A 27,939-nucleotide genomic window follows, 5' to 3' on the forward strand; every position below is an offset into this window, starting at 1 on the left:
GCTATTCTAGGAAGACACTATAAAAGTTGTATTACTCTGAACAAAATGTATTCTTGCACTACAAGAAATGTTTTGTTATAGTATTTGCTCTTTGCAGTGCTTGCTGAACCCTTACAAAGTATCACGTAGTTAGAGAAGCAATGCCACTATCTATACTCTAAAGAATTCTGCAATCAAAGAGATTTCTTCAGAAAGATTGTTAATTAGTAAGTAGTATATGACATAACAGATACATGTTTTGGTCACTTTTTTATTGACGTAACTTTCTGAATTATTATTAGGTTATAATAGTAACAGACAGAACATACTGTATTTTACTGTTAAGCATTCCATGTTTTGTTTTTTCCCCCCCATACACTAGAGTTGTTTTGAACAGTTTTTCCCACCTCGAATTGTAACATATAAGAATCATCATGCCCAGATACATAGAAGAATGCCTCATTTCAGAATGCAACAGTTGAAAATACCAGACTGGATAAATCATTATGTATTCTGTACATACCTTTTCACAGACTTGGCAGTTGCAATTTGCTCAAGTGTACATTAGGTCAGCAAGCTGTATTTACATGCAAATGAATGCAACATAAAAATGACTTGGAAGTAGGCCACAGTTTAGTCACTTTGTTTTTCCTTTAAGCATGCTGTCAAAAAACAGTTGCCAGACTTTTCTATTGTCATTGGTTTAAGAAATGTGAGTCTTCTGGGAAAACAATTTGAAAATGGAAGTACCAGTACATTCAAACCTATTTGCAGGCATCAGATGTGTAAGGTGCTGCTTCTTTATCTGCAATACAAGACAGTTCTTTCCTGTGACTACTGAGAAAGTACTTGGTATCCCTTAATAACCTGATTTTGTTCATTAGGTTTCAAATACTACACAATTGAATTATTTTGTTTTTTTACTGTTTTTTTATTTATTTTACTGTTCTCTTAGACAGTAGTTGCTTAAATATAGATTGTTAATTGAACTTTATGCAATATACATTACAGAAATATTAGGAGGGATTAAATTAACTGATTTTTACTCCATCTGGTTTGCTAAGGGACACCATTACACTGTTCGACTAGAATGGCTGCAGAGTAGCTCAGTGCATTTTTCAACACAGCATGTTAGACTACTTTCTATTGGGGGGGGGGGTGTATAAAGTTAATATATATATACACATAGTACAGACATATGGTATGTCTTCCTTCCACTGATTGTCAAAAATAACAATGCCCCTATAATTTACAATAACAAGAAAGAGTCTTTCTGGGAAAGTTAAGTGCAAAGTGTAATTTGTTTTGCCTGTTGTGTGTAAAACTACATGGCACGGGTCTCCATCTCGATTTTCTCTTCTGCTTGGGAGGTTTCAGATTCTTGATGCGCAATATTGGGGCGCAAAGTAACCTCTGGACCCCCGCCGTAGATAGAGTGCAGGAAGTTCCAGGTTTCTTCGGAGATCTGTCCAGAATCCGCTCCTGTGGATTTAGAACAGTGAAAAATTCAATGAACAGCCCCTACTGTAACTGAACTGGACAAATTGTTATTGGTGTTCATGAAAGGCTTGACAACACTGTAGTCTAAAGTATTTTTATCCACAGAGCATGGCTTGCACGAGCAGTGACAATATACCTCAAGAGTATCATGGAGGATCAAACCTTTCCAGGGCGGAGGGAGCATTTTGTTTTATTTGTGATCTTATTCAGATTCGGGAGAGGTCCAGGCATTATCTGTAGGGGTCATGTTCTAAACAGGTCTCTGGGACCATTTACAGAAATGTGGCCTCAACACTGTGGTGTTCTTAGAAAGCATTGCAAATACTGTACAGCTTTTATATAGACAATAGATTCAGCTGAAATACAATGATTTAACAGATGCATTATGCACAGGTAGGCATTACCTGCTAGATAACAGACCACAATGAGGACACGTGGTGAATTATCCAGCAGTTGGATTGCACTTTAAGTAAGCAATTGATGCCTTGTAAGAAAATGATATTTATGTACATTCATCTTAACCACCTTACCTTGCTTTAATGCAATATGACCACTCTTGTTCACAGCAATCTTTGTATTATCAACCGGGCCAGGAGGCTCTAACACAGCAAGAGACAAACAGATTCTTACCATTCGATCATCACAGGAGTGTAACGCGTATTGCGATGTATGAATAGTTTTACAATTCTACTGCTAAACATTATGAATCCCCAGAAAAAGTTATTTGACGGATGAACTGTATATTAATAGAATGCATCACCACAACATAACATTTGTTACCATAATTGATTAATGCACCACAAGTGCATATGGTATCAATGTAATGTATCTGGCACAAGTAAGCTACATATGGTTATAATAAAAACACAAGTTCTTTCAGACTATTTTACTAAGCTATAAAAACAACTTTCTCTGTTTTAATACCTAAAGAGATGCTTTCTATGCGATAATGGATCTGGTAAATAACACAGCACTTCCAAAACATTAGATTTGAACTCTTTCAACAAAGACCAAAGTAATGGAAACTACATTGTGTATAAATACAGCAGCAGTCCAGTTTGCCACAATAAATGTACATAAGCAAGGCTGAACAACAAGAGCTATGCATATGGCACCAGCGAAAACACTTGCTGAAAATACTGTTCGTGACTAAGCTTTTGCTGTCTATAACCAACTTACACCCAGGTTAAAGTTTCATCTTGGATACATCTTTGTCTCAACAGTACCAAGATTGAGAGCATGTGCATGAGGGCCTTACCATTGTCCTTGCCTTTGACAAATCCCTCCCACTCTCTGAACCAGTGCATGCTGATGCAATAAATGACTGCAGGGGCTTCCTCTTCCTGGAATGCTTTGTTCAGCTGTTGACAGAAATGCATCCATTATCTTGTGCTACCTTTATATATTAGCACGGGCAGTTTCCTTATCTGCGTGTGTGGGGTTCTGTGTAGATGGCCACACTGGCTATAAAAACATATTTATTGCTGGTATTTTCATGTTGGAATATTTGTTCATTTGCAAAACGTAAATCAAACCCATTATATTTAACACTGTAATAAAGTAGAAAAATGTCCCAGGAGTAGGAATAGGTTGCGAAGGCCTTACTTTACCACACTGAATTAACTACAAAGCAAAAGGAAGCCATACTTTGTGTATGTGTGTGGGCAAAACAGTGCATTATCGACTGAGCCTCCCAAAGCACCTTTATCCAGACTACCTTGGTTTTCTAAACTTTGGTGCCACAAAGTATTATTTTTGCTTCATTTTCAGGACGGATGTGTGATCAGTGTTCTCATCACAAAAAGAAAAGGTATAACATCTAATCCCATTTTCAGCGACTCTCCAGTACTGCCAGATTAGAATGATGTTCCCATCATTTTCGACTGAGCAAGATTACAGCAAAGCAATTCTGCAGCTACTGCAGTAATCCACACTACCTCCTGCCAATTTCTCTCAGTGTTCACTAAACATAAATCCTTGATGTCCGCATACTAAATTCACAGCAGCTTTAGCTACAGCAGCAGAAATGTGTGCAAAAACATTTACGGCTGAAGAATAAAGAAATTCGATACCTTCACCCCCTCATTTTTTGGGACACTAGCTTGCATGACAAGAAAGAAAAAACACACACACACACACACACAATTCTTAGATACTTCATACCCGAACAAACATATCCAGTTCTATTTTTCTTCTTTTTTCTAGTTTCTCAATCTCAGACTGGCAAGTGTGACACACATACAGATGGTTAACAGCTGGTCCTCCTCCATACCTAAGAGTACAAAGAAAAACAATCAGAAAGGACAAAGAGTACTTCAGAGGTGACTGGTCATTCTAAGAGGAACGTTTTACATCAGTGCAACGTCTCCCATATAAGACTGGTAGATGCAAGCCTCACCTGCTGTATAGATGGTCCCATACATTCTGTGGCAGCATTAAAACAATATCTTCAATATATGCAGATTTATGAGGTGGTACACCTATGGGGGAAACAAAATGCACAGCAATAGAAAGTGTAAATAGCTGTGGCTACTATGTAAAGTGATACAATCTGCTAATGATAAAATCACTATAAACTTCATGCAGAAGGAAGCAGGGATTCGCTTTTTAACATGTAACATAAGAACTGGTAAAAAAAAAAAACATCCATAATTTACTTTCTGTATTTTTATAAATTATAATATTCATTCAAAACATCTGCAGAAAGTTAAAACTGAGTAACTGGTTTGGGAAGAGTCAGAAGCCAACTTATGGAACAAACGGAAAAAAACAAAAAACTAAATGTTGCCATAAAGCAACATTTAGCAATACAGGGTTAATGCACACATTATCAACATAAAAAACTTTCCCATTTACAAAACTAGCTAAAGACAGAGCCTCAGCTAGCTTCCTGCACCCATGTTAAATCCAGTAACAATTATCCAGTGCTCTTTCAGATTAAAGCGTGGTTCCTACAAGGGAATGAGTTAAAAGCTGAATATGAATGGGAATAGAGCCCTACCTCCATGAGCACAGAGGAAATCATTGTTGGAAATTGGGCCAGGCTCAGCAAATGTCTTAAACTTATTCAGCCACTGGCGGGAGATGTAGAACTGCAGCAGACTTGGCTCCATCATGTTCAGAAGGCTGGAGACTTTCCGCCGCTCTTTCTGGGCCTCTTCATTGCTCTTTCTGCACAAAACACAGGAAGTTTATGTTATTTATGTGCAGGTGTGGGGGGTAGCGATGAAAGCAATCCTAACACAGGGTGTCCACATGCAATCACAACCTGCCATCAAAAATATATAATGGAACGGAAGAGTTCCTAAAAATTATTTCTTTCTAGTGCTGTTCTTAAACCATTTCGAAATTGAAACCATCATTAACATCACCACAGTCGTTCCTTCTTTATAAACAGAGGATAGCGTTGTAGACCGTTGTTAATCGATTGTTTCCAAATCTCATTACAATAAGAATGGACATGCATAACCTAACCTTGCCAAGTCATTATTGCTGATCAGTGTAGGTCAAGACAATGGGCAGCTGGTAGCTCTGAACATTCTCATATAGATCCTCTTTACTTGAGAGTGCTTTCAAAAGAATTCCATTCACTATTCCCATGGTGATAACAAAATGAAAACAATCACTCTCTTAACTGTATCGTCCACATAGGTTTACCACTGAAAGCAATGCATTCTGAACCCATTACAAGACTAAAGCATCACCTGGAATTGATTGAATGCAAGAGTCCATCTACTTAGCCAAGTGCTCTGGTAACATTTCATACGTACTTGTAAAAGAGCACATATGCCTCCGCGTTCTGGACACTGGATTCTGACACCTCGGTGACACTCTGATCATCAAACTCGTACCACTGGCTGTTCAGATCATTTCTGCAGTAAGCTATGTAATGACCACCTACAAAAGAATTGGAAAACAGAAGGATCTAAATCATAGTCCTTTATTGGTAGCAGGAGAGCCAATTACGGTTTGGATGCAGTGCACATGTGTAAATTGCCACCGCTAGGGATTAAAAAAGAACATTTCCTGCTGCTGCAGGGTGTGGGAAGGATTCTGCAACAGAGGACAGCCTGCAGATGGAAGCCCCAGACAGCATAGAGCAGCTTCAGATTTACTAAGTGATAAATGGATGAAACAAAGTGATTAGCATTTTTATTCAACATAAACACATTTTGTGTGCTGAACATGGAGAAAAACAATTCTAGTTTGAGGGACAATGTGACCGGCTCCTGCAGTGTACAGTTCAGGAAGGGGCTACATGAACTTCCCCTGAAGTCCTGAGTCTCAAGAGGAGCCATGCCAGGCAGGCTGGAAGTTTTGAGGCCATTCAAAAATGAAAGGCTAGTTATTTCCCCATGGTGCAACCTAGCCTTTCCTTTTTGGACTTCATACTATTCTAAGGTACAATGAATCCATCTCTGTAAACGCAGCATGCACAGCTCCACCAGGACTGTCGTGTATTTTTCAATGTATGTAGAGCATCCATCCATACATTATCTGTAACCGCTTAATCCTATAGAGGGTCGCGGTGAGCCGGAGCCTGAGCCGGAGCCTAACCCGGCAGACACGGGGTGCATGGCAGGACTACACCCTGGAAGGGAAGCCAGTTCCACCGCGTTTCTATTAGTGATACTTACTGCTGGCTGTCCCATGGTGGCAGATGACTGACAGCAAGTCGTAGGAGGTGGTCTGAGCAGCGCAGTCCTTGGCGAGAAACGGCTGCAGGTCCAGGCCCTCCAGAGGGAAGGACACATGGGTGCCAATTTTGGTTGAGAACATGAGCTCATGTCTGAATCTCTTCAAGTGAATGCATAAAATCTGTAGGCAAATAAAAAAATAAAAGGATAGAAGACTAACTAAAAGCACATTACATAAGGTTGATAAGGAGATGCAAAAGGCTGTCCATCGCCCCCAGGAAGTCTTTAGAGACTAAATATGTTTGTCTCCAGTAAATACAACTCATAAGACATTTGAATTGGCCAATAAGCTTCATGAAACAAGTATATCCTTGCTATAGTACCTACCTCTGGAAGACTCTGTACTTTGCAGAATTTAACTCCGTTTCTTAACCTATGGAGGAAAATAATAAAATAAAATCTCCTTATATCATCGCTGTTAACATTGAGGATGTACAATTCTCATGTACTTCAATAGCAGTGTTGTGGGAACTGCACATTCTAAGACATACTAGACCACAATAATTTTATCCTGTCAACAGCTACACTGACTGGACCAGAGACCATTTATTGTATTGCAAAACTTTGTATTTTAAAGGCTTTCTTCCCCTTTTCTAAAAATGGATTATTAAAACAAAGTAGAATAGAACTGCTTTTAGGTGTAGCAATCAAAACAGAACATCTGATGTAGTACATAATGATTCATTTTACACATGGGTAAAGATTAATATCTCCTTAGACAAGAAATAAGCACAGCAAAAACCGGCTCATAGTTTTACTTCTAAGGAAATACATTTGTTCTGGGTAATGCGACACATTCACACAAGAACTACTGTTCAATAATAACATGACTCATTCACACTGTCAAAATCTGCAGGTACGCACTTACTTTTTGCATTTTTCACAGCTGTACATGTTATCCCCTACAAAGAAAGAATACATTTTATTAAACCCAGTGGTACAGTCCATATATTTAGTTGTTCAGCTCTGCATGCTAAGGTACTTTACTTTAAAGACAATACATGTCTGTGTTTGTGAGTGTGTGGTTGAGGGTAATGGTAGGAGTTTTGGCTGGGGAGCTGGAGACAGAGAACAAGCGACAAGATTATTATTACTGTGAAACTGGACAACAAAATATTGGAAAATGGTATTTGGATTAAGATTTGGCTTAGCCTGCCTCGTTATTAGTTAGGGAAAGCATCCGTTTAGATAGGACCCGAGATCGGATTAGGTTTTGTTTTCTTTATTTTTCTTTAGTTATTGTAAATAATAAACACACACACTACGGCTTTTTCTCGCACCCTGGATGTCAAGTATTTATTTGAAGAAGGAAAACCTGTGACCAGAAGGCAATCTGTCATAAACTATATAAAACAAACAGAACAGCAGCTGTAATTCGGGGCAATGTCAGTAAGTATTCCAGATACTGCTACTATGCATTACTGTGTATAGAAACCTTTCTAATAGTTATTACTATCCCTGTAATGCGTTCCCATATATTTACAACCTGTTCTGTGTGAAAAAAATATTAAACAAAGCACGCTTTAACTTACCCTTGAGCTCGTCTCTTGCAAAAAAAGCAGCCAGGCAGTCTTGCAGGGTTACCACAGGACCCCAAAACCAGCTAGGAGAGCAGGAGACAACAAACCTGGAATATTATTGACAAGAGAAGCCCCCCAAATACCCTGCCAGTGCAGCAGCAACATGTACTGTACACAAGAAGAACAAGATACATGTAACTGTGCATGCAGCTTGCACAGTGGACACCGTACCTTTTTATATATTCCATCACAAACGATACCCAGCCCTGAGGTGCGTACGCTTCCCCACAGGAGCCGGCCTTGGCCAGTGAAGTCTGATGTGTGGAGGAATGGAGCTTGGCCAGGTCTTCTTTACCTGGGATTGGCAGGGAGATGTCCTGAAAGGTTTCTAATATGACAGATACCTAGAGGCAATACAAGAAACACACAAAACAGAGCAACATGTAATATTCAGCCTGCTACAGCCATGGGCGGTGGGGGGGGGGGGGGGGGTATGCAGCACATCTACAAGTTCACTATTTTGCACGAATATCAATATCTGGTAACGGTGTATATAAATGCCCAAGGATCAAAAAATGTTTCGTAAAGAAATGCAGCAATCATCTTTAAAGTTCTTAGGAAATCTTCTTCTAGGCCCTCTGCTGTGCTTACCCGATCGCAGGTCAGACACTGCACTGAGCTGACGATAGTGCCGTCAAACACATCAGAAATTACACTCCTGTACTTTTTCTGCGTCGTCTTCTTCGGAGAGGAAAATGGTGCACCTGACAGGTAAAAGAAAAACAGAATTACAAGTATAGAACAGGTAAAAAAAAAAAATCAATGTTTTTTTCTTCCTTTCTTTCTCTCACAAACCCCATCAAGTCCCTGTTTTTATTCTAGTGACAAACATAAAACATGACAGATGAAAACACTTAAGTAGAGCACCTATTTCAATTAGGCAGCAACAGAACATCTCCCCCAGTTGTTTTCTTTGGTTGCCAAGTTTCAAAGTCAATGTAAAAAGAAAAGAGAAATACCTTTCTTGTGTGAAGATGGCCAGACAGAAGTAGATTTCGGGGGGCTACTGGAAAGTTTAGAATGGATTCCTTCATTGGGCAAGGGGCTGTGGGGCCTTGAGGAACTGTTTACGTGCACATCAGGGAAACAGTCTTTTTAAAAGAGAAAAAACAAAGGGCTTCAATACATTCATTCAATTAGCCTGAGATCAACTTAAAAACAGTAAGTATATTCAGTGGGGACAATTATATATTGATGGTTCAGTATGTTAAATCAACACTTGTAGGTAACAATCTAGTTCAACTTTTTCTGCCCTGACTTTATAAGTTGGAACTTTATTTAAAAGGCATTTATTTTTAAACCTACTGGACAATTCCCCTCAGATAAGGACCTTCAAACTTACCCCCCCAAAAAAGAAAAAAATAATAATAATTTGAGCAAAAACTTATATATATACATATATATGAAAATTACCTGACAGCCTGCTCTGTATCTGCACTTTGACGGTTCCCTGGTTGCTGATGATGGGGGTGGCTTCAGCCGCCGTGTCAATGTCTTTATCCAAGTCCTCGGACGAGCTGGCTCGGTACAGCTTGTTAATGAGGTTCTTCTCTTTCTGCCAGTCTTTATTATTCACGTGGTTCTTCACCTCATCGGAGATGAGCATCTCAGCCTCAACGGCCCCTTCTGTGAGCAGCTTGACATTGGTCTCACTCTCGGCCTTGTCGCTGCTCCCGCACGACTCACAGGACTGGAAGTCGTTGTCGGACTGGCTTTTGTCCTCCTCCATGTTCTCGTCCATGCTGATGGCCGGAGGTCCCTCGTCCAGCTCCCCCTGGCCCTCCTTCAGCTCCTCGTGAAGCTGGTCCATCAGACAGCGCAGAAATTCCTGTGAGTCCTGATAAAGGTGGACAGACCGACAGCATCGAGAAATATGTCAAACCATTCAAGAACACATCTTAACCAATGTAGTTATCTTTTCAACTGTACTTGGCTGGGAAATGATTTGATGTTACTAACATTATTGTTCGGTATACATCAAGAGTACGGCAGGCCAGGGATAATTGTTTGCTAACAATCCACACTATTGGCACATGAAATCAACCAACATCTTAGGCACCAAGGCCAATTACTGAAAGCTGGTTACCAACAATGCTGACTTTAGTACCATGGTGTGTGTAGGGCTATAAGTTCTCTCATCAGTGCTGCAGAGCTAAAACAACTATAAAATGTAAGACTGCTCTGAGGTTTTCATTCTTTCTACTAATTTATTATTCCCCATTTAGAAAAACTGCTGCTTATCTGCACGTAACAATTCAGAGATCCACTTCCTTGACAACAATATTGCAGCTTCTAATGAATCTAAGAGGACCATTGAGGTTTACAGATTTAAATAAATAAATCTGAAAAAGATGTTGCTTTGACCGTTGTAGCCCATCAAATATAACCACCCAGGGGATGTACCGTCATACAAATGTATTCCAGATACAGCAAACAGGCTTGTCAAATTTCAGAAAAAAATAACTGCAGACATGCATTACCATCATTAGTGCATAAAAGGGTTTTCAAAAGAGATTACTGTGAAGCACTAAAAGCAATTATGCAATAAAAGCATGAGTTCATTTCACTTGTTGTTAGGCAGCATACAGTAATTGCTGTCATTGCTTGCTAGAGGCCTACTTATATTCCAAAGAATAAGAATGCTAAAAGGATAGAGACACTCCCCTCCATTATACTTTAACTAACCTGCTGTGAATATCCACGAAACATTGGATTAACTGCCTTTATTCCTTGGAACAAGTTAGTTGGAACAACATATCCAGGTCTGCAAGATAAAATATATATACACACACATTAAACTACAGTAAACAATGCTCACCTTTCAATATTATGCAGAAATTATGAACAAGATAAGCTGACAATGTATATTTAATTTACACAATTATAACTCTTATAACATGTAGCATCATTACTATTAATGTGATCATTATTGTGTCTCAAAGGCATTAATCAAGACACACAATAACCAATTATGGGAGCAAGCAAGCAGAAAGAGAAGAATAGTGCACAGGCCAGGTTTGTAAAGTCCCTTGTTAATAATGTGACCATGCCCTTTACTTGTGTGATGCCTTACCTGTTCTTGTGCCAGATGTCTGAAACCAGCTTCTGATAGCTCTTACACAGAGCTGGCTTCTTGTCAGTGCGCACCAAACCACCGCAGTCCACAAAAAACTGGGTCAAAGGCGGGCTGGAAGAAGGAATGTTATTGAAATAAAGTCACCACAGTAAAGGATAATGCACCGAATTCGCCAGGGGTCAGTAGACATTTCCACAAGATTTTTGCAACTGTAAAGGTTGATGATGGCACTATTTTCGTTTACATATATACAGATTTGATCACAGTTGTTTTGGATTCCATGGTCATTGTAATCTAAATTAAAATAAAAAGATAACATTACTATTGTTTATCATGTGCAAGACCTAGCAATACAGTAACCTAATGGACCTTCAACCTGCTTTACAATTACATGCAGAGGCAATTTGCATTGGCTAATCAAATGCTAATGTATGCAAATTCTGGTCACTTCCTGATAACGACAACCTTTTAATATTAATTAAGCCACGTGCATGACTGTTAATCAGCTACATCTGTTTTCTGCACAGTTCTCTCTCAGCAACAGGCAATCATTAAGTGTCCACTGGAATGTCAGCTCAGGTGCTGGTACAGTTTTAAAAACCTACTTAACCACTATTTGTTGACTTGAGGTACCCTTTCTGAGCATCAAAAGTCAATTTGGTCACAAGGTACAATGTTTTCTGGGATAATCACGTTCAATAAAATGAAATCAATACTTTCATATATAAAAGGACAAACTCAGCATTTTTATCATCTGCCCTTCTGCAAGTCATTTTTATGTCAAGACTGTTTATTCTCTAAATTGCTGACACCATATAAACTATGGCAAAGTGGAACATCACTTCAGTTTGGAATGACAAAAGGAATTTTAACGGAGTGCAACACCAACCTACGGCTCATCACAAATGTAAAGCATGTTAACCCCTTAAAGTACACAAGGAATTGAGCGGTTGCTCAAATGGTTTCTTCTTACATTCTTACATTTGAGAGCGACTCAAGTATCACAAGGAAACTGACAATTTGGATGACCAGATCCAGCCTTTCATTACACTTTAAACCCTGTTTCGTGCACCTCATTGCAAAAATAAGAAAGTTAGCATCATTTTATTTGTGGGACACATATGTCCCTTGTACCTTAAAAGGGTTAAATGAATGCTTTATTAGGCTTTATAATTTCTAACACCAGCACCTTCATAAGTTAACCCTACACCACTGTTCAAAATAGTCACACAAGCCGTATAATGTACATGTACCTCAGGGTGGGGAAGGGCCAATTTCCCCGACTTATCATTAACTGTCTTTAGGGATAGTTGCAACAGCCATGGCAATGTAAACATTCTTTTTTGTTTAGCTATAACTGAGCAAAGATTCTTACCAGTTTGAAAGTGCCTGGAGAGCTGCGTTCATATAACACGTGTTCCCAATGTTCTTCAATCCAGTGAGACCTAAAGGAAACCAGGAAAACAAATACATAATCAGAAATAAGAGACAGTACAATACACACTTTTGCACAGCCATTTTCAATCTTGGGAGAGATTCATCATTTTCCTTCGCTATAGGGACTTTTTTTTATTCGTATTAGTTCATTTAAAGCTTCTGAACTGACAAGTTACCAACTGCAAAAGGGATTTTTAAAGCTAGTAAGAATTAGTTCAACTTTACAAAAAATAAGTTTGTATTCTTGGGCATGGCATGGCTCATTATCAGGGGTGCTAAGCTGTTAGTTTTCTGAAGAGTTTTGCATAATAAAAAATATATTCACCAAGTGGAAATGATATGCGACTACCTCTTGTTCTGAATTCATCTTCTTCCATCTCAGTATCTAGGTCATCAAAGACAGCTGCCTGAGGGAGCTTCAGTGCTGGGCTCCCAGGGACTTTGGTATCCTGATGTAATCACAAACACACAAACACATACCAAATGAACTAGACAAAGACACATTGGTCAACAGAGAGAACCTGCGTGCATCATCAGACAGGTGGTAATCTAAGATTTTTTTTTTTTAAATAGCACCAATGTACAATGGCTAAGAATGTTATATATCTGAAAAAAAAAATGGCAACCTTTTAATGGATAAAAAATATCAGATGTTATTAGATTTCCTTTCACAAGGGATAGCCAGAATGATGCCTGTGAAAATATTAGTGCTTTTCCTTTATAGTTACACACAAACAGAGGTACGAGAGCAACTAATTATTTTAAAGATTCATTCCCAAACCGTAACCCACAGACCACATTCCCTTAGAGTATTATTATTAAGATTGGCAGCATTGTCACGGGTCGTCTTATTTATTGTTTTTTTTTGTTTTTATAAATATGTTTATTACAATAAACATAATAAAATAATGTTTATTTAAAATAACATACAATCTTGTAATACAAACATATTCTCAAATATATAACTTTAACATTCATACATGTATAAATCTAAACCCACAACCCATACCCTCAGTGATCATAGTATGATAACAAAAGCAGACAGTAATGTAAATCATATATCTATTTTTGCAATTAATTTATAAATGGGCACCTATCACTTATTGTGAGTACATTTGATTCAAATGGTGTATGTACCTAGATTTCTTTCTATTTAAAAACATCTCAGGTTTACCTTGCAAAAAAAAAAATCTAAAAAGAAAGTACATTTTTTTATACTTGTTCATAACTGTTATTTAATCATTTACCTGTGCTGTAGTTCATCTTGCCTGACTACAAGCAACAGCACAGGAAGTGATTTGGCAACAGGAAACAGCAACTTTAACTTAACAGGATCGTCTTCTTGCCGTACAGTGATTTAAAAAAAAAAATAAAAAAAAACTACAAGCCCAGTTTGCTAACCTATGATGAAAAACGTTTTGAATATAAAATAAATAAACTAATAAAATGAATTCTAGTCTGTGTAAAGATTACTTAAACACTGCAGCTTAGCCAAGCAAAAAAGAACTTCCACTTTAAGTTACGCTGAAAGAAGATGCATATACTAGACGCATAGACATTGAAAATGCCAATGGCTCACAACTGTGTGGCATCAGCATGTCTGAGGACCATATGAAACACAAGGCAGTTTTCTACCGAAGGCTGTACCTGCACATGATTTTGAATCAGTGTGTGTGGTTTAGTGGATGATGCCGGGGAGCGGGGTCCAAGCTTTCTCTCCAGAAACACCTCTTTTCCACAGGCGTAGCACCAGACTCGCAGAGTGGTGAGATTCACAGTCAGGTTATGCCGGGTGTCCTAGCAAGACAAAGCAAGGAAAAGTCTTCATGAAGAGAACCCTGGTAAACAGCGCAGGTTACTGCTTGTACTGCAATAAAACAAACTGCTGGCCTGATCTGTTACCTGTTCTGTTACAGAACCAAGACACACATAATGAAAATCTGGCGGTATAGGACGGTATTTTTCTGTCAAACGTTTATTTTCACATACGATGCATGTAGGCCATGGTGGGAGATGCAGGTCACTGACATGCTTGTTTATAAGATATCATATAAAATCGCCTGCACAAGTCTTTTCAAACAGTAAGCTATGTATTTCGGGTTTTTTCTGGATTGCAATGGCTTGCTCTTTATGTGTGCTCTAAATCATCTATAGTCTGTATGGAGTCTTGCTGAGTGTTTAATATTTAATGGCTATGTAGAAAGGAATTTCAACACATTCAGACAGCAGGGCCGACAGTGGTCTATGTGATTATGCTAAATTCCACCTCAGGTTCTTTCTACTGTTCATTTTTCAATATCTCACCATGATTTTTTGCAACAAAAACTCAATTTTATTCAAATGGAGATGGAGTAGTACTTTGACACCACCAACACGTTCAGATATAAAACAGCAACAAGAAAATAAGAACTTTGTTAGATATTTGTTTACTTGACTTTTTGCAGTTTTATGTCAAAACGTATGCAACTTCCTTAGAGCCATATTCCCTTTAATTATTGGTCTACGAGAGCAAATAACCTCACTTTATGTAATTATGATGTGTGGACACAGCAGTCACAGCACACGCTATTGAATTACAGCACAATATGTTGGCAGTGGGAAGGTGACCCTGGGCGCTGCATGTGAATACCAAGCATTACATTTAATCCAAAGTGACACCTTGTGAAATGACTCACACTGTCTCTGTACTGGCACTCTGAACACTGCATAGCAGTTTGGCAATAGAAGAAAAGTGCCCAGGGGTTTCTATAAGCTCTCTGCGATTGTAATACCAACACTCACAAACCTGCTCCAATGAAGACCATATCCACTGTATTTTTGATGATGTTAAAGTTGGTAAAAACACCCCTAGTCACCATTGTGATTAATGGTAAACGGTTCTGTGCAGGTGAAATCTGTGCTATGCTGTATAACCCTGCTATTGATTTATTTGTGCTTTAAATAAGTTATTGTATGGTAATTAACCAATGAACCTACATGTTTCTATTCCATTGCTTTGGTATTAAATCATTTAGATAAGAGAAGTACATCCTATGGCAGGGGTGGGCAATTCCGGTCGTGGAGGGCCAGTGTCCCTCCTGGCTTTTGTTTCAGCTGTACCCTAAATGAATGAATTGGACCAATTAATCTTCTAATAAGCACTTAATTGGTCCAATTAAGTAATTTAGGGTACAGTTGGAACAACAACCAGGACAGGAATTGCCCACCACTGCCCTATGGCAATAGAATGTTCATAAGACACAAATGCAATTCCCTTTACGATGGTCCCACTCTCGATGAGCCAGCCACGTGCACACAAAAGCTATTTCAAAATGCTGTAACCATGTGTGAATGAGCCTAAAATGACATCCCAGTTCCTACACTTGGCCACTTAAAGTAATCTGATGCATGCAAGCCTAGTTATGGCTATTGGCAGCTAAAGGCACGATCTCCTGATTACTGCTGCAACACTGAAGATGCAAGATAAAATTAGTTAGTCACAGTATTACTATGGAAGCATATTTAATTACATAACTTCTTGAAAATTGGGTCATACCACGAGGTTGAAACTATTCTAATTAAATATTGCATCTCCTTCGGCATATTACTTTTCCTCCAGTTCTGAAGCCATTGTGTGTCCCTCACCTTCTAAGGACCCAATCATCAGCACTAACCCCTGCTTTGGCAATTGCCATTCTGTTCATTTCCAATTCTAAACACTTGCACAGCTCTGGTCTTTCAGGATTCAGAAACCTGTGTGCGTTGACTTTTGTTTTGGGGGGGGGGGGGGGGGGGGGGGGGGGCATTATACAACATTTGTAACTGTTTCTTTGAACCTGCCTGGCAACCTTCTTCTTTGCTACCAGGGTAACACTCTGCCTGTCAATTAAGCCGAGAGAACACAAAGCCACTTCTTCAGGAACAGTGGCTTGAAACCTGGTTCAAACCCCAAGTCTCTCCTGGTGTAACATGCAGTAGCCTGAAACCAAGTTCCAAGCCACAAAGTGGCTTCATGTTACCTCAGTGCATCAGACAATTACTTAAAACAGCTTTCACCCATCCCTGCAGCATACCTGCACCCCGGCTGGATATCATCACTCAAACCCCAGTATTAGGCCAGGGTACTCACCTGGGAGTGAACCGTGCTGTGATCAGCGTGAGATTCTCCACAGCCGACGTAGGCACAGCCGTTCTGTCAAGGGTAAAATGAAAACGTCATAACAGCAGTAACGCTGCGAACGAGTTACAGTCTGCATCAAGCCCTGTGTGGTACAGCACGGGTAGACTGTCCTGTAACATTAAAACAGTGTGACAGAAAGAATGATTCTTGGTGGTAAATCTCACTCCCAATCTGTGAGGGCGCCAAGTAACAGGAACAGAGTGCCCTGGACTGTTTGGCCTGACACTTCATTCCCAGGGTTAAAAGGAAGTCGGTCATCTAGAAAGGGGGCAGAGCTTTGGTGCACTAACTCATCGACACGGAAGGGAAATGATGTTGCAGCTGTGGATTGGAGGAGCGGCTGCAATCATTTACTAAGGGGTCATGTATGACGGTTAAATAGGGGACGAAGCGACGTAATCTGTTCCTTCGTTTTGGTTAGAGAACAACCTGGAAGGACCTGTGACTTGTGTGAAAAACGTATCGTGAGTGTTTGTTTTGTTTGTCGTTATTAATATATACCCGGATCAACATCTCTGCACTTTGCTGTCATGAAAGAACTGTATTCACTACGAGCACGAGAGCACTACAGTTGGTGTTTGTGTATGTGTTACGTGTGAGTGAATGAAATGGGACTTATTTCGGAGCAAACCCACGGATTATAAATAAGCAATACACACCACTGTATTGCTTCATTAACATTGTTATTGTTTAATGCTGTTTGCCATCAGGCTGTTAGCCATACAAGTAAACCTTCATTGCACCTGGATTATCGTTGTTTGTCTGATTATTGACCACCTGCACACTGTTAACCACTTTGCCACAAACAGATACAAACCATCAGATCAATTCCTTGTCTGTTATCTCCTTGTACACTCTATGCACACTGTAGTTATTTGTTAAGTAAACATACAATAAAATGATACAACTATTAAAAAAAAAAGAAATCTTTTTTTTTTTTTTTTTTATAACTGGTTGTCAAGTTTCAACTAATGTGGGTTTCATTACAGAACAAGTGTATTGAGCTGTATGAACACTAAATAAGTTTCTCATTTATTTGTATTCTTTTCTCTGTCATGTTATAAGAAGTTGCAATGCACAAGATTCCTAGAACCACTGTCTACTTACAGAATTTTCTTCTCTTCATTTTCATCATATTTACTCACCTCCAAACATGCCCAAAGGTTTGGACCGCCAACTTTACAATCCTGGCATTTTCCCTGTAAACACAGATGACAGGTGACATTTAGACAAGCAGTATTGTAAACAGCTCAAAGACAGAACAGAGCGATCACTAAATTTAGTTAACTACTGTAGCGGCTATTCAAAAAAATACTGTTTAGAAAAAAAAAATAGACCTACACATTTACCATAGTGTGCCTTTTATATAGGAAAATGTGAGACCTATGAAAAGATGGTAACACATATTAGTTCAAATTTACTGGAATGACTTTGTTTATAACAAAATACAATTTCAACCTTGATTAAAATGACAAAGATAATGTTTTGTGCTTTATGTATTAAACTGTACTGGGAGACTTCGGATAATAAATGCAATGCAGGCTGGTTACTGACAAAGAGGTTAGGTGCTTGATTTAAAGCCTAATCGAAAGAACCCAGGTAAATAATATTATTTTAGTCTAACTTACAGCCCTAGACTACACTATGGTCAATATCGTAAAGTATGACACCACCAGTAACAGTAAAGAAAGGTCACTCACATGTGATTTCTGGATCAGTTCTTCTTTAGTGATCTCGCCCACAGATTCCAAATGCGGGCAGTCATTGCCGATGGGTGACATTTTGCCAGCTGAGAGTTCCAGGCACCTGCCGCTCCAGGGAACAGGGACTTCCTGTGGGTAAAAGTAGAACTGTGAGAGGGAAAGGCATGGCAACAACCTCCTTCAGAGAGCTGCACCTGTCAGCCTGCCTTTGGAAACTGCAGTGGAGGAAAATAAGCTTACGCTGGTACAGCACCTGACTGCAGAAGCACTGTACACAGAGCCTGACACTTAAAGCGCTTGAATTTGCATTGGTTCCTAAAGGCTTGTTAAGACAAGCAGTGGCAATGCCAGCTACCCCATACTGCCACATCTATTCATTGGCCAAATGTTTTTTGATTCAGTAATGTGTGGTCACCTGTGCCCTGAAGATAGATCTCAATAGATACACAGTGAACCCTAATACAGTACCACCCACAGTAGAGAAAATCTAAGCCATAAACATATACTTTGCTCAATGTTAATACATTAACTACGCAAGAGGCTTGAAATATTCTATAGTGGATTTGTAGTGTCGCTTAGATTCTTTTCTTTTAGTGTGTCATTAGAAAAGCGTCACTGATGCCTGACACCAACAACACAAGCCTGGGAATAATGTTTCAGTAACCGTGTGCAAAAACACCATCATTAAGGCATGAAGAGGTGCAGGCTCTGTACGGTACATACATGAGCTCAGCAAATGGTTCTACATTGAAATGGCTGTGCTGTGTTTCAACAGCACTCAGCAGGTCCTTCTTAAGAACAAAACACCAGGGGTTAAAGAAAGGCTTTGTACCGTCAGAGTATTAATGGTGCCATTGTTTGTCTTCCAAACTGAGGATCCTGCATCAAAGCACAATGCTTCCCTTTTTACATTCATGCAGTTTAAGGCAGTTACATTATGCCATTTCATGCTTATCTATACTTTTAATTGATTTTACTGTAGCTTAAATGGAGGATTTCAGACGCTAGTACAGTATCTAACTGAGGTTGATAATAAAGGAAAAATGGTTTTACTATCCAAAGTCATATCTCTTAGACAAATCAGCCCATGTGAGTGAGTTTGTAGCCCTGGGGTGTACAGTGTGAAAAGCAAATTTGACCTAGAAGTTTAACATCAATCATATGTAAAATCATAGAAACTACAATAAGGACCAAAATGGAGAAATATTTATATAGTAATAATACTATAAGTGACAGCCAACATGGAAGGGTAGATCTTGTTTAACTAATTTACTAGATTTCTTTCAGATGACTACTAAAGTGGACTAGGATAGTGCGTATGACAATCTACTTAGACTTTCAAAAAACATTTGAAAAAGTACAGCACGAAAGGCTATATCTAAAGATTAAATCAGTAGGAATAAATGGTACAGTAGCATCATGGATTCATAACTGGTTAAACAATAGGAAGCAGAGAGTTATAATTAATTGGAGGCCAGATGTCAAACTGGAGTAACATAACAAGTGGGGTACACAGGGATCAGCATTGGGACCATTGCTATTTTTCATCTATAGAAATGACTTGGACCAAGACATAATCAGTAAACTATGCAAATCTGCAGACGACACAAAACTGGGAGGGGTAGCCAACTCCCAATCAGCAACTTTAATAATACAAAGAGATTTAGATAAGATTCAAGCTTGGGCTGAGGCATGGCAGATGACATGGGGTGCAAAAACATTAGAGGCAAGCATGAATAGTAACAAAATAGAGGAGGCTATGTATGAAAAGGATGGTGGGGGGGGGGGGGGGGTAGTAGTGGATGAATCTCTTAAGACAACTAGACAGTGCGGAGAAGCTATAAAAAAGACAATTAGAATGTTAGGTTATAGCCAAGATAGTTCAATTCAAATCAAGAGAAGTTATATTAAAATTATACAATACGACCGCAAAGAATAATCCCATTCAATAAACAGCAATGTGTATTGAACTGATCCAAAACAAAGGGTTACAGTCCCGAAAGAATAGACACAGTTCGAAAGTAGGGGTGGGTTAGAGTACTCGAGTACTCAAAATAATTATAATTACTCAAGCACTCATTTATTACTAAAGTACTTGAAAACATGTAAATAATATCTCTTCATGAATGGAAGTTCAATATATTGTAGCGACCTGGTCAATTCAGGTTGGCAGACTTTTGTTTCATCTGGTCCTGTGCATTCACATTATTGTTCCGGGCAGGGGCCATACGGTGTGCGAGCCGCTGTTGGGTGGAGACCGTGTCATCTAGATGCCCTTGCTCTGCCACCCCCCATGAGAGTAGTGGTCCGCTCTCTTCTCTGTGTGTGAGAGGACTGATACAGCCGGAAGCTGTGTGTATGTGTGTGTGGAATAGAGCGAGCGAGTTCTTACGATAAAGACAGGAGGAAGGATTTATTGTTTTTGTGGTGTGGTCCTGACCCAGACACGGACCCTGTTTAATTAATAAAGTAGTTTTGTTAGTGCCTGAATCCCGTCTCCGTTTCCTGCTTTGAGCCTCAAGACCAGGGGTTGTTACAATATTTTATTCACGTATACCACCTAACACTAGCCACAAAAGTCATTTTGACGGGTTGAAGTTTTCAAATTTAAAATTACCCGACCATCCAGTCCGGGGCACTCTGTTCCCTTTTCACAGGCCAAACTGTACAATCATATACCTGAGTCAGTAACCATACAGCAGAGATGACATTGTATAACATTTATATAAAAAAAAAAGAAAAAAACAACCAACATTTTCTATGTAAGGTCGTCTTTTTCACTCGAAGTGTATGAAATACATCGAGTATATGTTCTAGCATTGAAAAACGTCTTATGCATTGCCTTAGAAGATCGATCTGAAACCTAGCATATACAACTGATTCAGGAAGCGATAGTCGCATTGCACAATTACTTAATATGACTGTTGATTATTTTATTTTTGTGTGCTTTGTTTTGCTGATTCAGTCTTTAATACACGAAAAATATCACTATATGAGCTACAAGATGTACCGGTCAGATATTTTGCTGCATAATCAGTTGCTATAAAACTGTGGTCTAATAATATTATTGACCGTTTACACACAAATTGTACAGAAAAAAACCCACATACAAATACGCACAAAACACATACTGTGATTATCTATCTATGTTTAAATTTTGTTTTTCCTCTCCTGAGTGCTAATGGACCACGCTTGCATTAAGCGAGCGAGCACAGGTGGGCCGAAAGGCCTTTTCTCGTTCTAGAATGTTCTTAAAATGTCCTGGTTTGTGGCCTATAGTTAAAACTGCCATTGCCAAATTGCTTCTACAGCACTGTCTAGATCTAATAAAGACACCTAATAAACTCTCTTTAACCGTTTACTGTACATACACAGTTATAAACATACAACATGGTTTACTGATATACTCTGTTCGTAATAGTACAATACAGTTTTAACAGGAACAAGAACAGATTTACCAAAGGTACAGTAGGCCTACATTCAGTGGCATTCCAATCTGATAGAACTGATCTACCGACCCACAACAGGAGGTCGAGAGCACTGTTTTTTTTGTGTCGCTTTTCAAAGCGTCAAAATAATCCTCATTGTTCAGTAATATTTTCTGCGGATGAAACTTTACCATTCAGCAATTTATCCACAAGGAGAACAATGCAATGTATCCATCACAAAAACAAAAGCTCTTCAGATTCACAATCATTAACTGTGCCACACGTTTAGGTCTTTAGTGTCCGCCACATGACATAACTTTCAACTTTCAATAAACTTTAAGCAACAGTCACCTCTGTTGAGTGCAAACAGGTCACATTCTCATCACACTTCTGATCATTTTGCTGTGCGTAATTTATGATGCAAGTAATGGAAACAGATATAAGATACATTTTACCTCCACCTGTACACATGTTAAAATAATGTATAGTATAACGTTATTATTGGTTGTGAATAAGATATGGATTTGGAATAGCAAATTGATTTCTCTTTCACCACTTCATTTGTAGCTGAACAGCCCTCTAGCCCACGTTAATGAAGGTACAGAAATCTCACGCTCCCAAAATTAATAATTCATTTTTTGCTGGCTTTCAAAAGGCACATAAACCAGGAATATGAATGTAGTGAAACTTAATTGACATTCATAAAGTACACTGCATAATTTGAACAAAGCAGTGTTTTCTTAGAATGCTAGGAATGTTATGAACAGAAAAGCGCACAGCCTGAAGGTTCTACCTAATGTTTATAGCACCCATTATAACCTACGCCAAGACTGCTTTCACTACATTGATTTATGTGCTGTGCATGTCTGGTATTTACAACCTTGACTATTAGGCTATAATATGAATCCCTTAGAAACTCTTCAAACTACCCATACCCCTAGATTGTAAATCTAATAACATATATTATGAAACAAAAAATATGAAAACTGGAATGAAGAAAGAAAACAAGTACTGTAGAACTGAATAATGCATTGAAATATTTGCGTGTACACACACAAATATATATAAAAAATAAAATAAAATATGCCTAATTACAGGCCTTAAAAAGTAGTGTACTGGGCTCCCGAGTGGCGCATCCAGTAAAGGCGCTACGTGTGGAGTGCAGGATGTGCCCTATAGCCTGGACGTTGCGAGTTCGAGTCCAGGCTATTCCTTTGCCGACCGAGGATCCAGGGGGCGGCGCTCAATTGGCCAAGCGCCGCCCGGGGGGAGGGAGGGTTAGGTCAGCCAGGGAGTCCTCGGCTCACTGCGCACCAGCGACCCCTGTAGTCTGGCCGGGCGCCTGCAGGCTTGCCTGTAAGCTGACCGAGAGCTGCGTTGTCCTCCGACGCTGTAGCTCTTGGGTGGCTGCATGGTGAGTCCGCAGTGTGAAAAAAAAAAAAAAAAAAAAAGCGGTCGGCTGACTGCACATGCTTCGGAGGACAGTAGTGTACAAAACAATGCAGTTCTTTTCTTTGCTCGAGTGATATTTCATACACCAAGGGACACCTCAGTGAACTTCCTGAACAGTGGCAGGCATGAGAACTAAGCCACAGTTCTGGAGATGACTCCTTGTTATTTAAGCACCATGGAATTTTCCACTACAGTGATCAGTTTTGTATATTTTGAGTCTCTGTTTTTTTTGTTTCTAAGTTCATCTCCCTGTAGTAAACTGAACCATATGGTTCTGCACGGATGCTAAGACTGCTGTCAGCTTAGGAATGCAATCCACATTATACCGTATACTGTACTGTTCTTAAAAAAAAAACAAACAGAAAAAAAAAAAAAAACACATGGCTCAAAGAAACAAGCATCGTCCTTCCTCTCTGTACTGACAGTCAAAAAAAAACAAAAAAAAAAAACTTGTTTTGATATTGTATAAAGTGCATGTTAACACCTGAAAGAATGTAGGCTAGTCTCTGATACAGAAACCCCCTGCATTCAAACAGTAGCAGGGAAACCTTGATTAACACAGAATCTGCAAAGCCCAGAAATCATGGCCAATGAATCCCCAGTTTCACACTGCAGTTTTTCCTTCATGCAACTCTTTCATCGATTTGCACTGCATCTACTCAACTCTACAAAGCAAAGGTTATCACAGACTGGTAACCATTACATCTCCATCAAAAATATACAGGGGATTATTTTACTATGAGGGTTCAGGGATCAACATGAATATACACACCCAACCATGCACACATACAATTAAATATTAGCATGCATTTACAGTAAATACCCTTCTATTTTTATCAATATTTTCATTTGATACAGCCCTTGCAGCATGTTCCATTGAACAGCCAACTGAGAAAGAATGTAAAATACCAATCTCTTATGATGACCCAAGCAAGTTGAGTTTTTTTTTTTTTTTTTTTTTTTTTTAATTATTATTATTATTATTCCTGGGCTCCAGTCCTAGAGAGCAAAGAGCCGTTTCAATGCTTGTCACTGGTCAGCCATAGATATGTTACACCCTCTTCTACTGCAACCAAAGTTTTCGAAAACAAAAAAGTAAAAAGTGGGCAGCCCTTTTCGCAATGGTGTTGGTTGCAATTATTTTAAATACACTTATACAGTAGATTAATAAACATGTGGATTTCAGATGGCTGTACAGTAGCCTATTACAGAATATGTGCACAGTACTGCAGGCCAATATATTTAATCTTAGGAAAATAAAGCTAATTATGCTTGCTTCACTGCAAAAACTAATTAGACAGTGGTCACTGGGCAACATCTCAGGCTGTAACAGCAAACAGTCTAACCCAGGAGATTTCCCTTGAACAACAACTGGATAATACAGAGCAGTACATCAAAGGTCAGCTGAGTCTGCAATTTCAACCTCATTTCCTGTTGTTACAATCCACAGTATCACATTCTCTGGAAAAACAAGACAGAAAACAACTTATCTACAACATGACACTGCTTGACTCAATTCAAGGCAAATAAGAACGTGCTTCTGTATGAATTGTGAATGCCTGTAATACAGTAAAAACACATTCACTATTCAAATCCCATTAGCTTTCAGCTAATACAGCTCCAATATAGCTTGGCAATGTTCCTTCTTTCCGAGTTTAGCTGCCTTTGTTTGTTTTTTTTGGCAGAAGCTTTAGCACCAACCACTATTTGAGGCATGTTCCTCCTGCTACTACATGCAATAGGAGGTAATACATGGTGTCTGAAACTCTGTATTGTCAACACCCCACTCACCCCCCAAAAATAGTTTTTCTAGCAGAACCAACTTTAAAATGCAACAGAGTCGATGGATAAATATACCCAACTCTGGGAACCTGCCACAGTGAAGAGTGGATATCAACACTGTGCCCTACAAACAAGACATCAAACTAGAGCTTCCTACAGCTGGATATTTTCAGGATAGCGGAAGTTTTGCTTTACTGGCGGACAGTTTAATTGGCATAGATCGATTATCTTCCAGTTAAACTGTTTATTTTAATATGATCGTTTTATAAAACAAACCCGCTTTATGAAGGGGAACTTCTATTAAAACACTACAAAGCCAGGCTAGAGTGCCAAACACTTAGTGCTGCTCTTTAGAAAGGATTCCAATTCCAGCACTTCAAACCTAGTCCTAGCCTTGCAAAGGACATCAACAGCCAACTGATCGATTACATTTCAACAAAGAACTAGAAAGAAAATCAGCTGAAAAAACAAGAATCAGTCCAAACTCATCCATATGACTGAGAGCTAGTAATGGTGCTGTTCCTAATCCAAGGAAGATGACTGAAGTCTCAGAGGTATCCTAAAAAAAAATGACCTTGCAATGTGTATGAGTGTAGGTCATAGTGACACACGGCACGTTTCCATGGTGTTGACAACTGTAATGTGTCATTTACACAATAGGTGTGGTTCTGTTCCAATGACATTTTGACAACTTTTTACAATGTCATTATAATAAAGTTAAATGAATAAAAATCACAAGCCCCTGTAATATAACCCACTTTAGAACTACTGTACACACTGCACCTGCTACTGTATGTATGGTCATAGAAAACTGAATATGTTTTTCCATATTTTCTATTATGAAGTAATATTTTGTTTCTCTCACATATCTTCAAAATGTTTCTTCCTCTTCTAGCTGTGTACTGTAGCTTAAAAAATGTAACCCAATAAATTATTAATGCCATCACAGAATAAACATATCTGACAGTCTGCTTGAAACTGAGGGGGTCTAAGAACAGAGGCAGACCAACAGATGTTACTGAGTTGTGAAACGAGTCCAGTGGGACACAAACTATATCATTTTACTCAAAACGCCCCAACGAACAGCTCATCTATCATTAGACACAGGACATATTATATTATTGAGGTGTAAGCTACTTGCCGCTCGCTGTGTTATTGTTTTCTGTAAAACACTGATATCCTGTCAGTTAAGAAAAGGCTTGATGCAAAAGCTTGTTTTAATGTTGTCTTTTAGTACGCCGGCCAGTGACCTGCGCTTACAACTGTGTTGTCATGTGTTCTACATTTTCTTTAAATTTCCAAATCAATAAATCGAAACCCAGATAGCGTCGGCTAATTTAAAACCCAGGTTTAACCCGGGTTTTTGGGTACCCGTGCCAACCTCTAATATAGATCAAATAAATAACTCACAAACAGGGGTTGCAGCAGTAACAGGTCAGAAACATGTCAGGCCATTCCATGAAAATGTTATATTTGTTGCATTGGAAGAGTCAACAATATCAGATGACTGTCAAACCCTGGACTGTTTAATGATCAGACTTGTGTAAAAGGATACAGCCCTCAACAAAAACTATTGAGTTTGCATTAGACTTCAGTGTAACACAAACACACAATTTATGCATTATTTCTTTTTAAACAGATGTTTGTTTGGCTGCACTGGAGACTGAAGTCCACATTGTCCTGTAAAATGTAACAGGGCGGAGGCTGGGCAACCAACCACACTGCAAGAGAGCATCTTAACCACTGAACAACTGTTTAAATAACATACCTGTCATTTCTCTTTTCATTGTTAGCATCCCGACAACTTTTACACTTAGAACTTTAAAGTCTGTTTCAAATCTCTTTTCGAAATGGCATATTTAGTGCAATGGGTTTTGAGATCTGTCCTAAATAAAAACATAAGTGCCCTGGCTTTTCTATATCACATCATGGATCGTTATTGCTGTGTTACCTGTTTGACAATGTGGGCACAAATCCTTACACTATCAGTGCATTAGAGAGGCCATTTTCAAAAGCGCTTGAAACAGACTAAAGTTATACGTGTAAAACGTTGTCAGGATGTTAATGAAAAAATAAAGTACAGGTACATGAACCAGTTTTAGCAACACGGGGTGACGTATTATAATGCTATACTATTTTCAGAAAATCGATACCCCAACAGGGTTATTTTTCCAAAGACACCAAATAATTATCAGCCGAGATCTCTGAATTGTTTTCATTATATACCACAAAGACAAAGTGCATGAGCTAATCATTACCCAAGTCTGCATTTACCATACCCATCGTGATGTACAAATGGACTGTACGGTAAGCTATTGGTTAATCATTCGGTGGGTTACAGTACCTTCGCTCAAACAGTGGCATCTCTCTAAGCAAACATGCATATGAAGTACTTGACTTGTGTGTGCGGTGCAGGCGGAACAAAACGCAAAACAAGAGAGGCACTGACAGCAACGCCATACACCTGCGCAAGGAACCCTGACAAATGTCCAATTCTTAATATTTTGTCAATCGCGTTAAACAAAACACGACCTAAACAACAAATTACATGCTGATTTGATCGGAAAACATCCACGATTAGTGTGGGTTAATGCTCAAAAAATCAGTGACAGCAACCCATTACACATAATTGATATTTTAAATACAGGGCTTTTTTTCTTTTCCTGATTCAACGGAACAACGGTTATCGAAAGAATCCACACGTTTACAAATCATAGAATATTTACTTGAAAGAATACAATAAAAAGGCAACACATAAATATGATAATGTGTTAACTTTTTTTTTTTTCATATTTTCAAATTGATTCAATTGTTGGCTGTACTGTACAGTGTATATTTCTACTGCACCAGCTCAATCCGAGGAGTGCTTACCTTATAAAATACGGAATCAAGGTCGTTGCGTTTATTGTGGTCGCGGTGTTGGTTTTAGAAATCCAATTCCTGACAATATTCGGTTTTACATTTTTAAGAATTTCGTTATATAGAACGTTTAAAACAAAAAAAACACCTCCCAGATTCCTCTGCTGCTGCTCCTCCTCCTCCTCTTGTGCTGAGTGACGTTCAGCGCCTTCCGGTTCTACAACAAAACAACTAGAAAGGAGAATGGTTGCTAGAGCGACGCCTGGCGCAGTTTCTACAGCGGGTCA

The 27,939-nt window shown here is 38.9% G+C and overlaps 1 protein-coding gene across 7 annotated transcripts; it reads right to left on the reverse strand.

Moving 5' to 3' along the window:
- Nucleotides 1-234: 234 nt before the first annotated feature.
- LOC117417118 (ubiquitin carboxyl-terminal hydrolase 33-like) lies at nt 235-27,928 on the reverse strand. Of its 7 annotated transcripts, none has more exons than XM_059034963.1 (24): nt 27,665-27,928; nt 18,129-18,260; nt 17,574-17,627; nt 16,378-16,440; nt 13,917-14,066; nt 12,619-12,718; nt 12,208-12,277; nt 10,830-10,943; nt 10,442-10,520; nt 9,170-9,593; nt 8,716-8,847; nt 8,348-8,460; nt 7,928-8,100; nt 7,709-7,803; nt 7,045-7,078; nt 6,504-6,549; nt 6,117-6,297; nt 5,250-5,379; nt 4,481-4,650; nt 3,878-3,959; nt 3,643-3,751; nt 2,738-2,840; nt 2,010-2,078; nt 235-1,461 (listed from the first exon to the last, which is right to left on the reverse strand). In XM_059034963.1, exons 2-24 carry the CDS (start codon nt 18,207-18,209, stop codon nt 1,304-1,306), a joined length of 2,730 nt encoding a protein of 909 aa, XP_058890946.1. In that variant the 5' UTR covers nt 18,210-18,260; nt 27,665-27,928; the 3' UTR covers nt 235-1,303. The 7 variants fall into 7 exon arrangements, with proteins under 7 accessions (XP_058890946.1, XP_058890944.1, XP_058890950.1 ...); XM_059034961.1 differs by having other exon boundaries at nt 12,595-12,718; XM_059034967.1 differs by having other exon boundaries at nt 5,250-5,376; nt 7,709-7,779; nt 27,665-27,927.
- Nucleotides 27,929-27,939: the final 11 nt, after the last annotated feature.

Source organism: Acipenser ruthenus, chromosome 12 (genome assembly GCF_902713425.1).
Source record: "Acipenser ruthenus chromosome 12, fAciRut3.2 maternal haplotype, whole genome shotgun sequence".
Taxonomy (NCBI): Eukaryota; Metazoa; Chordata; class Actinopteri; order Acipenseriformes; family Acipenseridae; genus Acipenser; species Acipenser ruthenus.

Bases quoted from the DNA above. Each gene is read 5' to 3' on its own strand.
- LOC117417118 (XM_059034961.1), bottom strand. From the start codon at position 18,209: ATGTCACCCATCGGCAATGACTGCCCGCATTTGGAATCTGTGGGCGAG. The intron at 10,944-12,207 runs GTAAGAATCTTT...TCCTTCTTCCAG, and splicing joins CTCCAGGCACTTTCAAACTG to CCCGCCTTTGACCCAGTTTT. The intron at 7,804-7,927 runs GTACGGTGTCCA...ATAATATTCCAG, and splicing joins GTGATGGAATATATAAAAAG to GTTTGTTGTCTCCTGCTCTC.